The sequence below is a fragment of the Podarcis tiliguerta genome (genome assembly GCF_965153285.1).
Source record: "Podarcis tiliguerta genome assembly, chromosome: 5".
NCBI lineage: Eukaryota > Metazoa > Chordata > Lepidosauria > Squamata > Lacertidae > Podarcis > Podarcis tiliguerta.
Genome location: NC_139538.1, coordinates 38686984 through 38701985, shown reverse-complemented (window position 1 = coordinate 38701985; position 15002 = coordinate 38686984). Strand labels below are relative to the sequence as shown.

Genomic DNA, 15002 nt, shown 5'->3' with positions numbered 1-15002 from the left:
AGTTGTGTTTGACTCTCTGTGACCCCATGAACCAGAGCATGCCTTGGAAACTCTCACTTTCTTCTCAAAGCTTCTCCTTTTTTATGTCCATGGAGTTTTCTTGGCAAAATACTGGAGTGGTTTGCCAGTTCCTTCTCCAGGTGGATCACATTTAGTCTAAACTCTTAGCTATGACCTGTCCATCTTGGGTGGCCCTGCACGGCATGGCTCAGAGCTTCTTGGAGTTATTCAAGCCCCTTCACCACAACAAGGCAGTGATCCATGAAGGGGTTTTTTTGGTATACTGTCTCTTTATTGTTTACTCCGAATGTGAGCTGTCTAAAGCTGGCTCAGCAGTACTTTCACTGTGGTGCTAATGGTCCGGAATTGGGGGCAGTTCTGAACCTTTAATTCAAATTCATTTCTTTGCATCATTTCCATTTCCTTTTCCTATCCTTTCCTATGGTATCCTATCATCTCCTACCCTACCCTACCCTACCCTATCCTATCCTTCTTGCCTGTCAAATAGTGACCAACACATGGAGTCAGAGATGACATTCCTAACTTGTCTGAGTGGTCTTACCACTGCGTAGGGAGGGAGGAATATATAGCTTGTGTTCAAACGATGCTAGGTTTAATCTCTGGTGCTTGGGCAGGATCATGGCAGAACTCAGTATGAGACTCAGAGCTCTTAGTGGGGGCTTTTGCAAACTGAAGAGACTTAAACAGCATGCAGCATTTCCCCTCATCTTCCTCCTCTCTTATCTTCCAAGTATCCAGCTGAGCTCCAGGAAAATCCATTTTTGCTCAGCTGCCTCTTTCATTAAATGCTGCTTCTAAGCCAACAGCCACTTCCTTCCAAATTCCCTTATGACAGTCATATCTTAATCTGTCAAGACTAAGGAGCGCTTGCCTGTTGCCTAGCAATAGGTCTGCTATTCCCTGTGACTTTCTCCACTGCTGCCAGATACATAGTAAGTGCTGATGAACGCACTGAGCTACGGGATCAACATCTTTTTTTGCATCCTGATTTACAGAAGCCACTTTTGTCCCCGTGTCCAAAGTGACAGGACAGGTGGAAGTAGATGAAGTTGTTGCAGCAATCCGTCCAACTACATGTCTAGTTTCCATTATGCTGGCCAATAATGAAACTGGGGTTATCATGGTGAGTTGTGCCTTCAGTTCTTATTACATGTTTAAGGATATGAGGTTCATATATGTGGTCAGATGATCCCAAGAGCCAATGAGAGGGAGCTGATGCTCCCCCAAAATATTTCCACTCTCCTTTCACTCCACCAGCTTTCAATCTCAGTATACAGTAAGCCCCACAACTCCTCCTGCCAACCTAGCAGTTCGAAAGCACGTCAAAGTGCAAGTAGATAAATAGGTGGGAAGGTCAATGGCGTTTCCGTGCACTGCTCTGGTTCGCCAGAAGCGGCTTAGTCATGCTGGCCACATGACCCGGAAGCTGTATGCCGGCTCCCTTGGCCAATAAAGCAAGATGAGGGCCACAACCCCAGAGTCTGCCACGACTGGACCTAATGGTCTGGGGTTCCTTTACCTTTTTAAGCCCCACAATTTACACAGGTGTTTAAGTTCTGGGGATAGTGCATAAAGCCAAAATCATGTATAGTCAAAACACACTGGATGCAATGCCAGGTGGGATTGCCAAAGTTCCCCCCCCCCAGATGCCCGCTCCTCTTTCTGCCCCCCTTTTAATTTTTTGTTTTTGCCAAGTGCCTAAAGCTGAATGCGCACATGTTAAATGTACATAAATCACAGGTCTACTGTATAGCAAAACCTTTAGTTCTACAATTTTTGTCACCTCATTGCTCACCCAATCTAGTTTGGAATTACAGGTTTTGCTCTCTGGAGACACAGAGATATAGCCCTATGCCGTGAACCATGGTCTCCCTGTGTTGGGTTATGTGTTCTGTGGAGTTTATATGTGGTGCCCTTTGTTTGGATGCTGAGTTACACCAAATGCTATATTCTACCTTGATCATCAAGGCAGGGCAGTTGTACTACATAACAACAAAGCCATATAATACTATCAATAAAAGTTCAAAGGCAACCATCAGCTTTCCATGCAAGTAATTCTGTGAAGGCATCCTATGCCAGCCAGTAGGGCAGTAGCAAAAGAGAGAGCCAGAACACTTGAGTTCCTGGTGAGATGATGCCTCCTGATGGTGCTTTCTTCTATCAGCCTGTCTCCGAACTCAGCCAACGGATTCAAGCTCTCAATCGGAAGAGAACGGCATCTGGTCTGCCACGGATCTTGGTACACACAGATGCAGCACAGATGATTGGGAAAGGTCAAGTTGACGTGCAAGATCTGGGAGTGGATTACCTCACTATTGTGGGGCACAAGGTATGGTGCTTCTCTCTTCTGTCTACAATGTAGTTTCTACATGCAGGGTAAGAGATGTCCATGCATCTAGGTCATCTCCCAACATGGTAAACCCAATACCCATTGAGCAGAGAGTTGCTGTCAGCCCATCCTTTATTGTTGATAAAACATTTAGAGACAAAAATAAGAAAGAACATCCCAGGGCTCCCTGAACACCAGCCATCATTCTGAGAACCAGACAGTGACCATAATCCAGAGGTGCTTTGTATGACAGGGAGCTGGCAGTAAAAACGTTTGGTGTTCATGATTGGTTCTCTCACTCACAGTTCTCATTGTGCAGGATTGCAGACTTAACTCTATTAGGGCTAAAAGTGTTTTTCTTATGTTGTTTAATAAATGTGTCTAATGCTATCTACATCCTGATTTCCAAAACTTTTTTTTTTCATTTGAAAGTTTTTCCTTCTTTCCTTACTCTCATAAAAACAGTGCACAATATGTATACACAAAGAATATACAAAGAGGCCATCTCACTTTGGCCTGTTGTTAACTTTGGGGAATCCATGTGCTAGAGCAGCAGTTCGTCAGCGTTTTTTTTAAAATGAGAACCATTGTTGATTTGCTTGCTGCTGACAATTGTATTTTGCTGCAGCTGCCATGCAGGTTGTCATATAGTGACTGTAATGTAAACTCTGCCCTAAACAGTATCTTGGCCCTCTTCTCTGCAGCCCATGCATCTGGCATGGTTGCACAGGAATGCAGAAAGTGTTGTTTAAATTGTCTTTTATTTTCATCGTGAACTCTTGGAACACCTAAAAACATAGTGGACAGTCTAACTCGCTCCTTAGGATGCAATGCAACTAAACAGCTTCTCCACCAGATGGCAATCTGGGAACAATGTTGAGTAAATTTGTCCACATTTTCACATTGCGCAGGAGAGCATGACACACAGCAGGAGATGTCCAGTGTGTCAGCATCACTTTCCATTACAGTATTCAAAAACAGCTTTTCATTTTTTTATTTATTTTGCCAGTAGCCAAGTAATGATTCACGTTAATCTCCAGGCGTAATTAGTTTAATACCTGTGGCATCTGGGAACATGTTTGTCATGTATTTTTTGAAGCACACAAATGCCTGTCAAGTGATACAGAACAGGGGGAGAAAACACAGGAAACTCTTCTGTTATGTGTGAAATAGCACTGAGGTAGTCTAGGGGGAGGGGTAGCAGTGAGCATAGGATTCACCCATATTTCTCTCCCACGGGCAACCATGATTTCCCCAAGGATTAATGTTTGCTTCTCTGCTCTTGTCAGCCTTACTTCTGTGTGGTCAAAGCACCTCAGTTTCCTGTTGGACACACCTCTTAGTTCTTGTCTGGAGGCATTAGCTTTGTGATTTATCATTGCAGTTCTATGCCCCGCGTATTGGAGCGCTGTATGTGCGAGGCCCTGGTGTCGCCACTCCTCTCCATCCCATGCTGTTTGGAGGTGGGCAGGAACGCAACTTCCGCCCTGGGTAAGAAGGGTGAGGGCACAGAGGGAGCCAGTTAATCCGGGGAGAGACCCAAGGAAGGTGGGGACCTCTCTTAGTTGTGGGAGCAATATGTGGTTAGCCCATATTCCTCTTCTTCACGCGGGTGAGGGGCTGCGAGAGAAGACACCAAGCAGTTTTTTTTTTTGAAGATAGTTTTCTTTGAGACTCCAAGGATGCATAGATTAGTGAGTGAAAGGCTCAGCTTTTGAAAACCTTTCCCTTTCGTATCATGTTTCTCATTTGGCAAAGTGTGAAGAGTTCCAGGATAAGCTGCTGGGAAATGCAGCGTAGGGTTTACGTCATGGGCTGTGGCTGAGTGCTAGTGCGCACACACTTTGCCTGCAAAAGGATTCTAGGTTCAATCCCCAACATCTCCAGGTAGGGTTGGGAAAGACCACAGCCTGAAACCTTGGAAAGCTACTGCTGGTCAGTAATACTGAGCTCAATGGGCCAGTGGTCTGACTTTGTATAAGGCAGCACCTGAGCTCCCTAAGTCACATTCAGATAACAAGAAAGACCAGATTTCCTCCCCGCACAACTGAGTAACTCTGGAGCAGTTGTTCCTATCACACAGTAGCGCCATTTTCAGTCCCTGCATTATGTTAGGTACCCAAGTAGATATAGCCCCTGTGCTTGTGTCACTTTTATTATGCTTTAGGAATAAATACACACTGCACTTCTCTGTTCTAGGACTGAGAATACACCAATGATTGCTGGCCTTGGCAAGGTAAGCTCAGAAGTGATGAGGGATAAAAATGACAGTTATGGATTCAACATGAGATGCTGTCCTGGTAGCAAGGCTCAGATTTCAACCCAGCATCCTCCTTACAAAAATTTAAAGGCAGAAGATTTCCCTGGGTTTGCTTATCTGTGCTGATGCTTCTCTTCCCCCACACCCTACGGCTCTCATGCCAGAGGTGGAGTTGCTATTTGACCCATGGAGCAAAAGTTCTAAATCTGTGCACAGTGGGACATTGATAGGAGACAAGGATGCTTACAAATGCTTTGCTGTAAACTCTGGTTGTTTCCCATCATTGTGAGGATCTGGTTACTGAGGACTTGTTGAAATACTAGAGGTTGTTCTTCTAGGCATATTTTTCAGAGCAAAGAGCTAATCTTTACAGTTTTCCCTCTGGCTCTATGTGAATAGCATGCCAGAACAAGAAAGGTACATCAAGTTGGCCTATATATACACACTGGGGTGGGGTGAGGGGAAAGTGTTCTCAATAACTCAACACCCAGGCACTCTTTTAGGGTCTGTTGGAGAATATGTCCAGATTTTCTCTAGTAGCCCTCTTCATGTGCTGCTTTCACAAAGGGACAACATAGATACCAGGAGCTGTGGATCAGCATCTTTAGCCCCGTGTCCAAGGTTGTGTAGCTCCTCCCAACTCCTGCTATTGCCTTTTTGGCCAAATGCCTCCCCCCCAAGTAGTAAACAGTGTATTAAAACAAAATGCACCATAGAGGAATAGGTTTTAAAGCAGGGAGCCTTTACTATCTGTGTAGGCTGCCAATGGAATTTAGAACGCTGGTAGATCAGGTGAGTAAACATATGAAGAGAGCTTATGTCTTACTGAGATTGCAGGTATATAGTTATATGATTAATGGGTTTTCTTTTAGTTGATTGAGAGTGATGGGTACCTTGCAGGTGTGCTCTAGAGAGAGAGGCTTGTGCAAAATTGTGCCATGTAGACTTTCCTTGGTCACTAACAAATCACTGTCAGACCAAAGGAAGCACATTATGAATAGGCACAAAAGGTGGTTCCATTCAGATTGCCTACCCATTTCAGTACTGCATCAAATATCCTGATCTGTTTTCATCTGTCTGGATGGGGACATTCTATGGGATTCATCATTCCCTTCATGGTTCTGTCTCTTGTTGTAGCCAATTAGAAACATGGTGTGCTTATTGTCTTCCTTTGCAGGCAGCAGACTTGGTGAGCAGGCACTGTGAGGTTTATGAAGCTCACATGAGGAAGGTCCGGGATTACCTGGAAGAGAGACTTGAAGTGAGTTCTCTGGGTGCCTGTTTTCCGGTTTCACCTGCAACCTTTGCATAGGGAAGGGAGGATTGACCCCTGTTTGTAGATAGAATTGCATGGCACTTTCTTCTTGCTGCCTTCCTTTGTACGAACTCTAAGCTGGGGGATGGTGAAGTGAGGGCAATCATTAACAAACATTTCTTGAAAGTGTTATTTTTGCACATTTTAGGCCGTGTTTGAAGAGCAAGGAGTTTATTTTAACTGCAGGCTGAAAGGCTCAAGGAGACTGTGCAACACCTGTAACTTTTCTGTCATGGGCTCAGGACTAAAAGGTATCCCCTATGGCTCTAAATTTTCACCATTCCTATATGGCTGCTGTCAGTCTACTTTAGGTGTTGTTGGGGGGTTTTTTGCCTACAGCTTCCACGGTGATCAACACATGTGTTAATCCTGTCTATAGATCTCAAGACTGCATTGCTCTTAAGATAGTTTCAGAGCAGATGAAGACCAGAGTGCTGCTGTGTGAGGGAGAGTGGGGAGATGCTAAAATATGGTATTGGAAATTGGTTTTCTAATTTCTCAAAGAAATTACAAATTGTGAAATTTTGCAAATACAGTGGTACCTCAGATTACATACGCTTCAGGTTACATACGCTTTAGGTTACAGACTCTGCTAACCCAGAAATAGTACCTCAGGTTAAGAACTTTGCTTCAGGATGAGAACAGAAATCATGCAGCAGTGGTGCAGCGGCAGCAGGAGGCCCCATTAGCTAAAGTGGTGCTTCAGGTTAAGAACAGTTTCAGATTAAGAAGAGACCTCCAGAACGAATTAAGTTCTTAACCTGAGGTATAACTGTACAGTGGAACCTTGGGTTACGTACTGTCCCCCTTACAAACGCCTTGGGTAATGAGCTCAGCTAACCTGGAAGTACAGTGGTACCTCTGGTTACGAACTTAATTCGTTCCGAAGGTCCATTCTTAACCTAAAACCATTCTTAACCTGAGGTACCATTTTAGCTAATGGGGCCTCCCACTGCCGCTGCGCCACTGCCGCATGATTTCTCTTCTCATCCTGGGGCAAAGTTCTTAACCTGAGGTACTACTTCCTGGTTAGCGGAGTCTGTAACCTGAAGTGTTTGTAACCCAAGGTACCACTGTAGATACTCCTGGTAGCAAACTTTGCCCCGGGATGTGAGCAGAGGTCGCGTGGCGGCGGCAGCAGGAGGCCCCATTAGCGAAAGCACGCCTCAGGTTAAGAACAGTTTCATGTTAAGAACGGACCTCCAGAACGAATTAAGTTCATAACTGGAGGTACCACTGTAAACAAAGTAAATGAGTTTTAAGCTTCGGCTTTTTATAATTTCAGCATGAATTTCATATTTACCTCAGGAGGGATTCTAATTGTAAAACCCACATCCTGATTTTATCTATTAAACCTTTTTGTCATTAAAACCCTACTTTGCCCGTTCAGATTTGCATTTGACAATTTTATATGTATGATGTGCATTAACTTTTGCATTTGTTTATCCCCCCCCCCCCTCCAGCTTTAGTGAGAAGCCAGTTCTAGCAAAAGTGTAGGTGGGATAAGCACTGAATGGAGTGAGGGGAGGTTGAAAACCGATTTTGTGGGTTCCTTCCTCCACCAGGTCCTTGGGTATTTCATGGCACACCTATGTCTTCTGTTTTCTGCAGGTCGGCTGGTGCTATCTCACTGTAGGACTTTGCTTGCCAGTGTTGGTGCTGCATGCCACTCCGAGAAGGGTGACCGGTAAGGAACCATGTTGGGAAACTGGGCATTCTGTGGCTGGAGGGGACAGATCCAACTGATGTAGAAAAGTGAAAGCAAAGGGTGCAGCACCTGTAATCACCCACCTCCTCAGGGAACTCTACTTCTTAATGGTAGTAATAGTGTGTGTGTGTGTGTGTGTGTGTGTGTGTGTGTGTGTGTGACAATAGTAGGATTCACCCAACCTGCCCTGTCAGCTGCAGCCCTGCACAAGGACTTGCACTTGCACAATGAAACTTTACCATCTCCCACTGTGTCCCCCAAAATTGGCTCAGGGAGGGGAGTCAGGAAAACCCCACAACAGTGGGTGGAGATGGTGGGATCGTTTCATCTGGCAAGCTGAAATGCTTGTGCAGGCAGAATGATTGGAAGAGCACAGTGTTGAATTCCACCCTATGACAGTAACGCCAGCCCTTACATCTTACAGTCTTCCCTCCCCCCCAAAGATGTACAAAAGGAACGTTTCCATTTTCAAACATGAAATCCTCCTGCTTTAGGAGAAGACTGCCAGAGGCATGTGACACCGCCTCCCACAGTCTCTCACACTGCATCCAGGCCATGCCATTTGCCCCGGACAATGGGCAGACTAATCCTGTCCCTCCACTTAGCTGTGTGAACTGGCTTCTCCTGGCTTTAAAGAGCTACTGGTCCAGGACTAAGAAGTGGAAGGGGTTGTATAGTTGCCACAGTGCCAGTCCCACTTTCCCCCCAGGTGGTAAGGGCAGCACAGGAAAGGGTGCTAGCAGTAGGGGGTTACTGAGATAGTGTTGCAGACTCTTGCCGCTGATTCAGGAGCTGAGCTTATTATGGAAGCTGGTCAATCTGCTTTAAGTTCATAAGCTGGTTAATGTATTTGTATCTTAGTGGAAAGTGTTTTCTTTGCACTTTTGTACAAGCCAACATTTGCATAAGCTGTGGCCTTTCTACCTTGGCATCCACTCTTTTGGAACTCACAGGGGATGGTTCCAGGTGGGCAGGGAAGTAGGTGATCAGCTAAGTGCCTAGGATTAGGATATCATCAAGTGGTTTTCCTTTGAATAGAGAGAGCAGTGTAGTGTGACAGATCATGTGTCTAAGCAGCAACTTGCTCCCCTGCTGTTGTGCGCTGCTTGTTTCAAATACTGGAGAGAGCAGTGGAAACCTAAGTGCCTTGTATTGTATTTCTTTAATCTAAAGATTTTCCTAGAATGCTTGTGGTTCAATTTTATGTCTTAGACCTGCAAAATCATATGAGCATATTGGTATGATAAGCCTTGTTTCCCAATTGATTAGCTACATAATGCTGGAGCTAAAGCTGAGAACAGAATGTGCTTTTGCTCACATACCTGCTCCAGAGATAATACATTTCACTTCCATGTTTCCACATGGATGCGCATAGGATCATGTTCAAAAGCAGGTTCCTGAATAGCAAGTGTGAAGGGCCAAACAAAATTCAGATGCCATTCACACAAGTAACAACTGCAGGACTGGCACCCTGTTATTGGGGGAGAGAACTGAACCACTCCTCCCCTGCCATGGTGGTCCCAATCTGGATGGGGCTGCCTGTGCCTACTATATGCATGGGGGAAAAGCTTCCACTGGAGAGGACAGAAACATTTCCCCCCAATGTGATTAACAGGGTCAGGGGTCCACAGCAGGGTCAAAGCTCCCTTACAATACCTCCATGCCAGGGTCCCCATGCTAACACTAAATGGTGTTGCATCTAGTTTGGGCTTAAGTCAGATTTATTTGTTTGTTTTTTACATTTCTTTCTCATTCTTTGATGAGTTCAGAGCAGCACACACAGTTCTTTGACTCTCTTTTGACACCAAACCTGTGAGGAGGTTAGCTAGTCAGTAGCTCAAGGCCAGTTAATTATGTTTGAGCTGGGACCTAGGCTCTCCCCAGTTGTAATCTGACACTTTAACCACTCTACATACCAGTAGACGGGGAACCTTTTTTAGCCACATTCCCTCCTGGGCAATATTTCAGAGGCTGCCTGCAAGAAAAAAGTGTTGCCTATCATTTAAAACCAACACTGCAGTGGATCTGCACCTAAGCTGGGGCGACTGCAGCATTCTTAGGAAGAACAGTGATGTGAATGTGCTCTACAGAGGCAGAGTTCTTTGCGGCTCATACTGGAAACTAATGAGACTTAGAAATAAGTATAGGACTGCATAATTTTTGTTTCCTTCCTCTGTTCACTTCTTGGAACCACTGTAGGGAATTTTAGGGGGTTAAACTTGACTTACTTTATCTTTGTTCACCAGGCCATCTGCTATCCTGCTTAGCTGCGGAATTCCTTATGACGTGGCACAGAACGCCTTGCGTCTCAGTGTGGGTCGTGCTACCAGCAAGGAGGATGTGGACCTAATTGTGGAAGATCTGAAGCAGGCTGTGGCTCAGCTACAATAGGCCAGATTTTCAGTCACCTAGTGAGACAGTTTTGCCCTCTAAAACCAGGAATTGAGCTTACCTGACCCTAATTTCCCATTGCTCTAGGTGCTACTTACATTTAACAGAATGAGGCTAAATAACATTCTGGCCACTGAATTCTTGTTGAATAATCTCTAGTGATTCCCCAGCCCTTTAATACAGCAGGCCAGAAATCAGTGCTCCCTGAATGTAGTCACGATGCTTAGCAGGCTCTGCCAGCAGTTTTTACTCATTGAAGTGGGTAAACATTTCTAGTTGGATGTTTAGCTCTATGATTGAGGTTTTTGTGTGGGTTCAGAAAACAAGCCTAAATATTATGGTTTGAATGGACAGGTGAATCCCAAAATATTGAAAAATTGGGAGCTTGCCTTGGTACCTGGAAACAGCCACTCTTTTGATGCCACCCTTCTGGGGTATTCCTTACTGGGAATGAAAAGCAATTGCCCTCCATATAGACACTGAAGGAATATGAATATTTCTTCTTGCTGCAGCAGCAGGTTGTAGCTGCTATAGTGCTATTGCACTGTGTTTAGCATTGAGATGTGCAGTGGGACTAGAATGTGCATTCTTCTAGAGCTGAAGAGGAGAGAGAGAAAGAAAGAAAGAAAGAAAGAAAGAGAAAGAGAGAAACCTTCATTTCACATTGCTGTGTTTTGTGTTATGAAGGCTGCATAGAACCTCTCTAACCTAGGGCTTCTCCACACTTCCATTGTCCTGCTGCATTTTCTAGAGAAAACTGCTCTTTAGCACTCAATCAGAGCAAATGGCAAATTGGGTTTTTCCCGGATTGCTATTTGTTCTGATTTGTTGCTAAAGAGCGAGTTTTCGCTTGCAAAGGAGTGGGTCAAGCAGAAAACCACTCAGAAGCCATACTTTCTAGGCACTGCACAAGTAGAAGTGTGGATGATCTCCTAGTGTTAAAGGGCTATTTAAGTTATGAAAAGAATCCTACTGAAAATGGTGATGGTGGGGGATTTGAACCAGGAATTGTTACTGCTACTATCTGCCCTGGTTGCTAAGAGGAGGAAATCAATCATAGCTGTCATCTCACATAGCTCTTGCAACAACAGATCCTGGTTGTAGCTGTTGCTGCTGGTTTACCCTAAATGGAGAAATACTCCAACAATGGGGCAGGTGATGTCAAGAGAGCCAGCATAGCAATCATTTTCCATCAGCAAATGGTAGACAACTGCATGCAGGTTCTGTTGTCATTGCCTGCCCAGCTGGCTTGCATCTTGATCAAGCCAACAGCAAAGATCTGACTGGCAATGGTTTTCTTTCCCATAAGAACAGGTGATGGTGAGAATTCTGCCTTTCCAGGCAGTTCTCTTCTGCTGCTTTTTGTCTTGCCTACAAGGCATTCTGAATACCCTGATCTTCCTTGTCAGGATGCATGGCAGGGGTTGCTCTTACAGTGAGTTTCCCCCTGCAGGGAAGGAAATGTACTACATGGACCCACTGCTGTAACTGCTTACCTTGTCTGTGAGAAGGAGGCACCTATATGCAAGATTATCATGGGGGATTTTGTCCTTTTATATATAGAGAGAAAGTTACAAGCCTGGTGAATCAAGGGGATGCTGTGGATGTAGTGTAGCTTGATTTCACTAAGACTTTCGACAAAGTCTTACGGAGAAGCTGCTAAAATGTGGGCTGGACAAGGTTATTGTTAGATGGATTTGTAGCTCCCAAACCCAAAGAGTGTTCAGTAATGGTTCCTTATCATCCTGGAAAGAAGTGACAAGCCAGGTGCCACCGAGTTCTGTCCTGGGCCCTGTTACTGCTCAACATCTTTATAAACGAATTGCTTGAAGGAATTGAGAGGGTGACAGTCAAATTTGCAGAAGACACTAAACTTGGAGAGGTACCTAATGCTGCAAAACACAAAACTGGGATTCAAGATGACCTTGACAGATTAGAGATTTGGCCCAAGCTAACAAAATTTCAATAGGGAGTTGGGCTAGATGACGTTAAGAATCCCTTCCAACTCTCTAATCCTATGAAATGTAAGGTTTTGCACTTAGGCAGGAATGGGGGACACCTGGCTTGCCAGTAGTAGTTGTGAAAATGATCTAGGGGTCTTAGTAGATCACGAGCTTAACAGGAATCAACAGGGTTTTGACAAGCTAGAACATGTGCAGAAGAGGAACTGTTGAGGGGGTTGAGTACGTTTAGCCTGGAAAAGAGGAGAATGAGAGGAGATATGGTAGCCATTTTCAAATACCTAAAGGTCTGCCACCTTGACCTGTGCAGCCTTTTCTAGTTGCCACTGCAGGCACTGTGAGGGGAAGGATGAAGGTTATGCCTTCTCACTTATATAAGCAAGTTTGCACATTAAGCTACCATAGTCCATCTCTGTGCTAAACACTGTGATGCATGGTGCTCTCCTTTTCTAGCACGAAAGAGCCAGAACTTTTGTTACAAAGGAGGGAACTGGAGAAGGGGGTGGGGCAAGGACAGAAGAGTGGCAAGGCAAGCAGAGTTCAGATTCTCCCTCCTTTTGGTTAGCACCTTCAGATCTTATCTGGGGTCCCTGGATTGCTGCAGAATTGATAGGTATTATAAAATAGTAATTTAGTCAGGATAGATTGTATACCCCATAGTGCTAAGGTAAATACTCTGTTGGTGCAATAATTTCTCCTTGCGCAGCAGAACATTCTCCCCCTGTGTAACGCTGAATCTGTTATGGGGGTTCACCCAACCCCCTGGAGCAGATTTGGAGGGGAGGCACGGGGAGGAGAGGGGTGGGGTCCCATTGCACTAATTCAACTATTTAGCTGAATACTGTCCTATATTATTTTGTTTGGGGGCAGGAGAAGGGACCAATACATATATATTCAAAGTCCCAGGCGAGGCACATAGGTAGGCTGGGTATATTATCAGAGACAACTGTTAGCACCAGAAGCAAGTTCCCACATGCAGTTCCTCAGTTTTGTGCATGGGAAGCTACTAGGTCTAATCCTACAGGAATAGGAACGATTTTACTCAACTCAGGGAGACAGGAACCATTGTATTTCCTTAGACTGACTGCCCTCAAATAGGGTACTAATATTTGTTTCCTGTAAAAAGAGTTCAGAGAATTTAGAGAAAATAAGAATTTTGCCTAGCATCCTCTTTCCCAGTAGATGGTGCCTAATGCTTTTAGGGGATTTGTCACATCTGTAGGAACAAATGTGGTTTTTTTTAAACTGGTTAGCCTTTTCCTTTGTTTTCCTGGCACGTAAGCTGAACTGTCTTTTGTTTGTATCCATGAGAAGAAGACCCCAAGGACTACTTTTCAGTTAACGGTCATAGGAAAACATCAGACCTGCTGTGAAGAATGTCTTGCTGGCCCTATTGATGGGGAAACACTGATAAAATGAAACTTGCTGGATTGGGGAGGACAGCCAGGCAGAAATATATGGGGCGGGGGGAAATGTCCGTCTGGAAATGTTATGTGTTATGCTATATTATGTGTATTTCTTGAAAGCTTTTGAGTTTCAGAACCATTGTGGTAGGGCCCAGAATAGACTCACGTCTATTTCAACTTATTTTGCAACACAGATACAGCCATGCCAGCTGATAATAGGGATAAGAAGACAAGGTCAAGGGTTGGTTTCACGATTCTGTGGCTTTTTATGAATGTGAAATCACAAGCTATTTGCTGACGTATCAAAATGTTAATCTGGTATGCTGCTGTCTGTCGCCTTGTTCTGTGGAGCCAAGGTGGGTAACATTGTAAAACAGATATTAACTTAAAGTCTAAAATACATTAAAATGCGATAAGTTAAAAGTAAGCCTGTATCAACGCCAGCCTGATTTGTTTATTTTTTAAGTCTTGCTATGACATAGCATTTTTCGTTATTCACAGAAGTGCAGATTTTACATTGTGAAAGCTTCATCCAGCCAGTGTATCTGTACTTACTTTTATCATGCTTTGGGGCTAATTTGAAGATTCTATTTTCATGAACCCTCAAAGTTCCTGCACTGAATACCTCAATTCTCTCTGTTTTGGGGCACTTGAAGAGAAGTAGCCGAAGAGCTGTCAGCAGGATATTTGTGAGTGTCTCTGTCTAGTCATTCTGCAGTCTGGGGGAAAGCCAGTCAGTGCGAGATCCCTCAACACTTACCTCTTCTCCTGCTTTAGTATGAGTGCTTCCAGTTATTAGCTTTGACCACAGGTCTAGAGACCTGGAGTTCAGTCTTACAGAACCTTGCATGACTTGCCCAGATTGAAAGGATGGCAGTTTCCCTTTTGTCAAAAGGCTGAAGTCCTCTTTCTGACTGGGACCACAGTCAAGATAAAGGCTGTATTTACCCACTCATTACTTTTGTGCAGATGTTCTGAGCATTGCGTTTATTGCTTCAGCTGAGTTATTGTGCACCAGAACTTTGTAATCACAGTCCATTATTCCAGCCTGATCACCAATAGGGCCAGAGGTCTGGTATTCTGGCCACCTGTGGCTTGTGTATGTGTGTGTGCGCTATCTGTAAAACATTTCATGTCAAAGGCCATCCATGACTATGCATCAGAAAATACATCTGCCCCCTTGGCTAGTGTCTGGAAGATGAGAGTAGCCCACAAGGAGGTGGAGGATGGCTGTCATTGATAATGTATGAAATTGAAGATGAGAGAATTTTCCAGCATCAATCTACTAAACTTCAAAAATGTGTGTGTTTGTGAAATTCACAGAGACTTATTAAGCTTCATGCCAACAAAGTTCCGTATAGTTAAAGCTATGGTTTTCCCAGTAGTGATGTATGGTAGTGAGAGCTGGACCATAAAGAAGGCTGATTGCCGAAGAATTGATACTTTTGAATTATGGTGCTGGAGGAGACTCTTGAGAGTCCCATGGACTGCAAGAAGATCAAACCTCTCCATTCTTAAGGAAATCAGCCCTGAGTGCTCACTGGAAGGACAGATCCTGAAGCTGAGGCTCCAATACTTTGGCCACCTCATGAGAAGAGAAGACTCCCTGGA

The 15002-nt window shown here is 44.4% G+C and overlaps 1 protein-coding gene across 9 annotated transcripts in view; it reads left to right on the top strand.

The window, feature by feature from the left end:
• The window catches only part of SCLY (selenocysteine lyase), a 65041-nt gene that overhangs the window by 5279 nt on the left and 44760 nt on the right, over positions 1-15002 (top strand). For 7 of the 9 annotated variants that reach the window (XM_083443328.1, XM_083443329.1, XM_083443330.1 and 4 more), the window contains 8 exons: positions 1017-1144; positions 2186-2350; positions 3735-3841; positions 4550-4586; positions 5788-5871; positions 6074-6176; positions 7537-7612; positions 9880-13818. In XM_083443328.1, the coding sequence (XP_083299454.1) occupies positions 1017-1144; positions 2186-2350; positions 3735-3841; positions 4550-4586; positions 5788-5871; positions 6074-6176; positions 7537-7612; positions 9880-10024 (845 nt within the window). In that variant the 3' untranslated portion in view covers positions 10025-13818. Of the gene's footprint in view, positions 1-1016; positions 1145-2185; positions 2351-3734; positions 3842-4549; positions 4587-5787; positions 5873-6073; positions 6177-7536; positions 7613-9879; positions 13819-15002 lie in introns of those variants that run through there. The other 2 variants (XR_014511992.1, XM_083443335.1) reach the window with 2 other exon arrangements.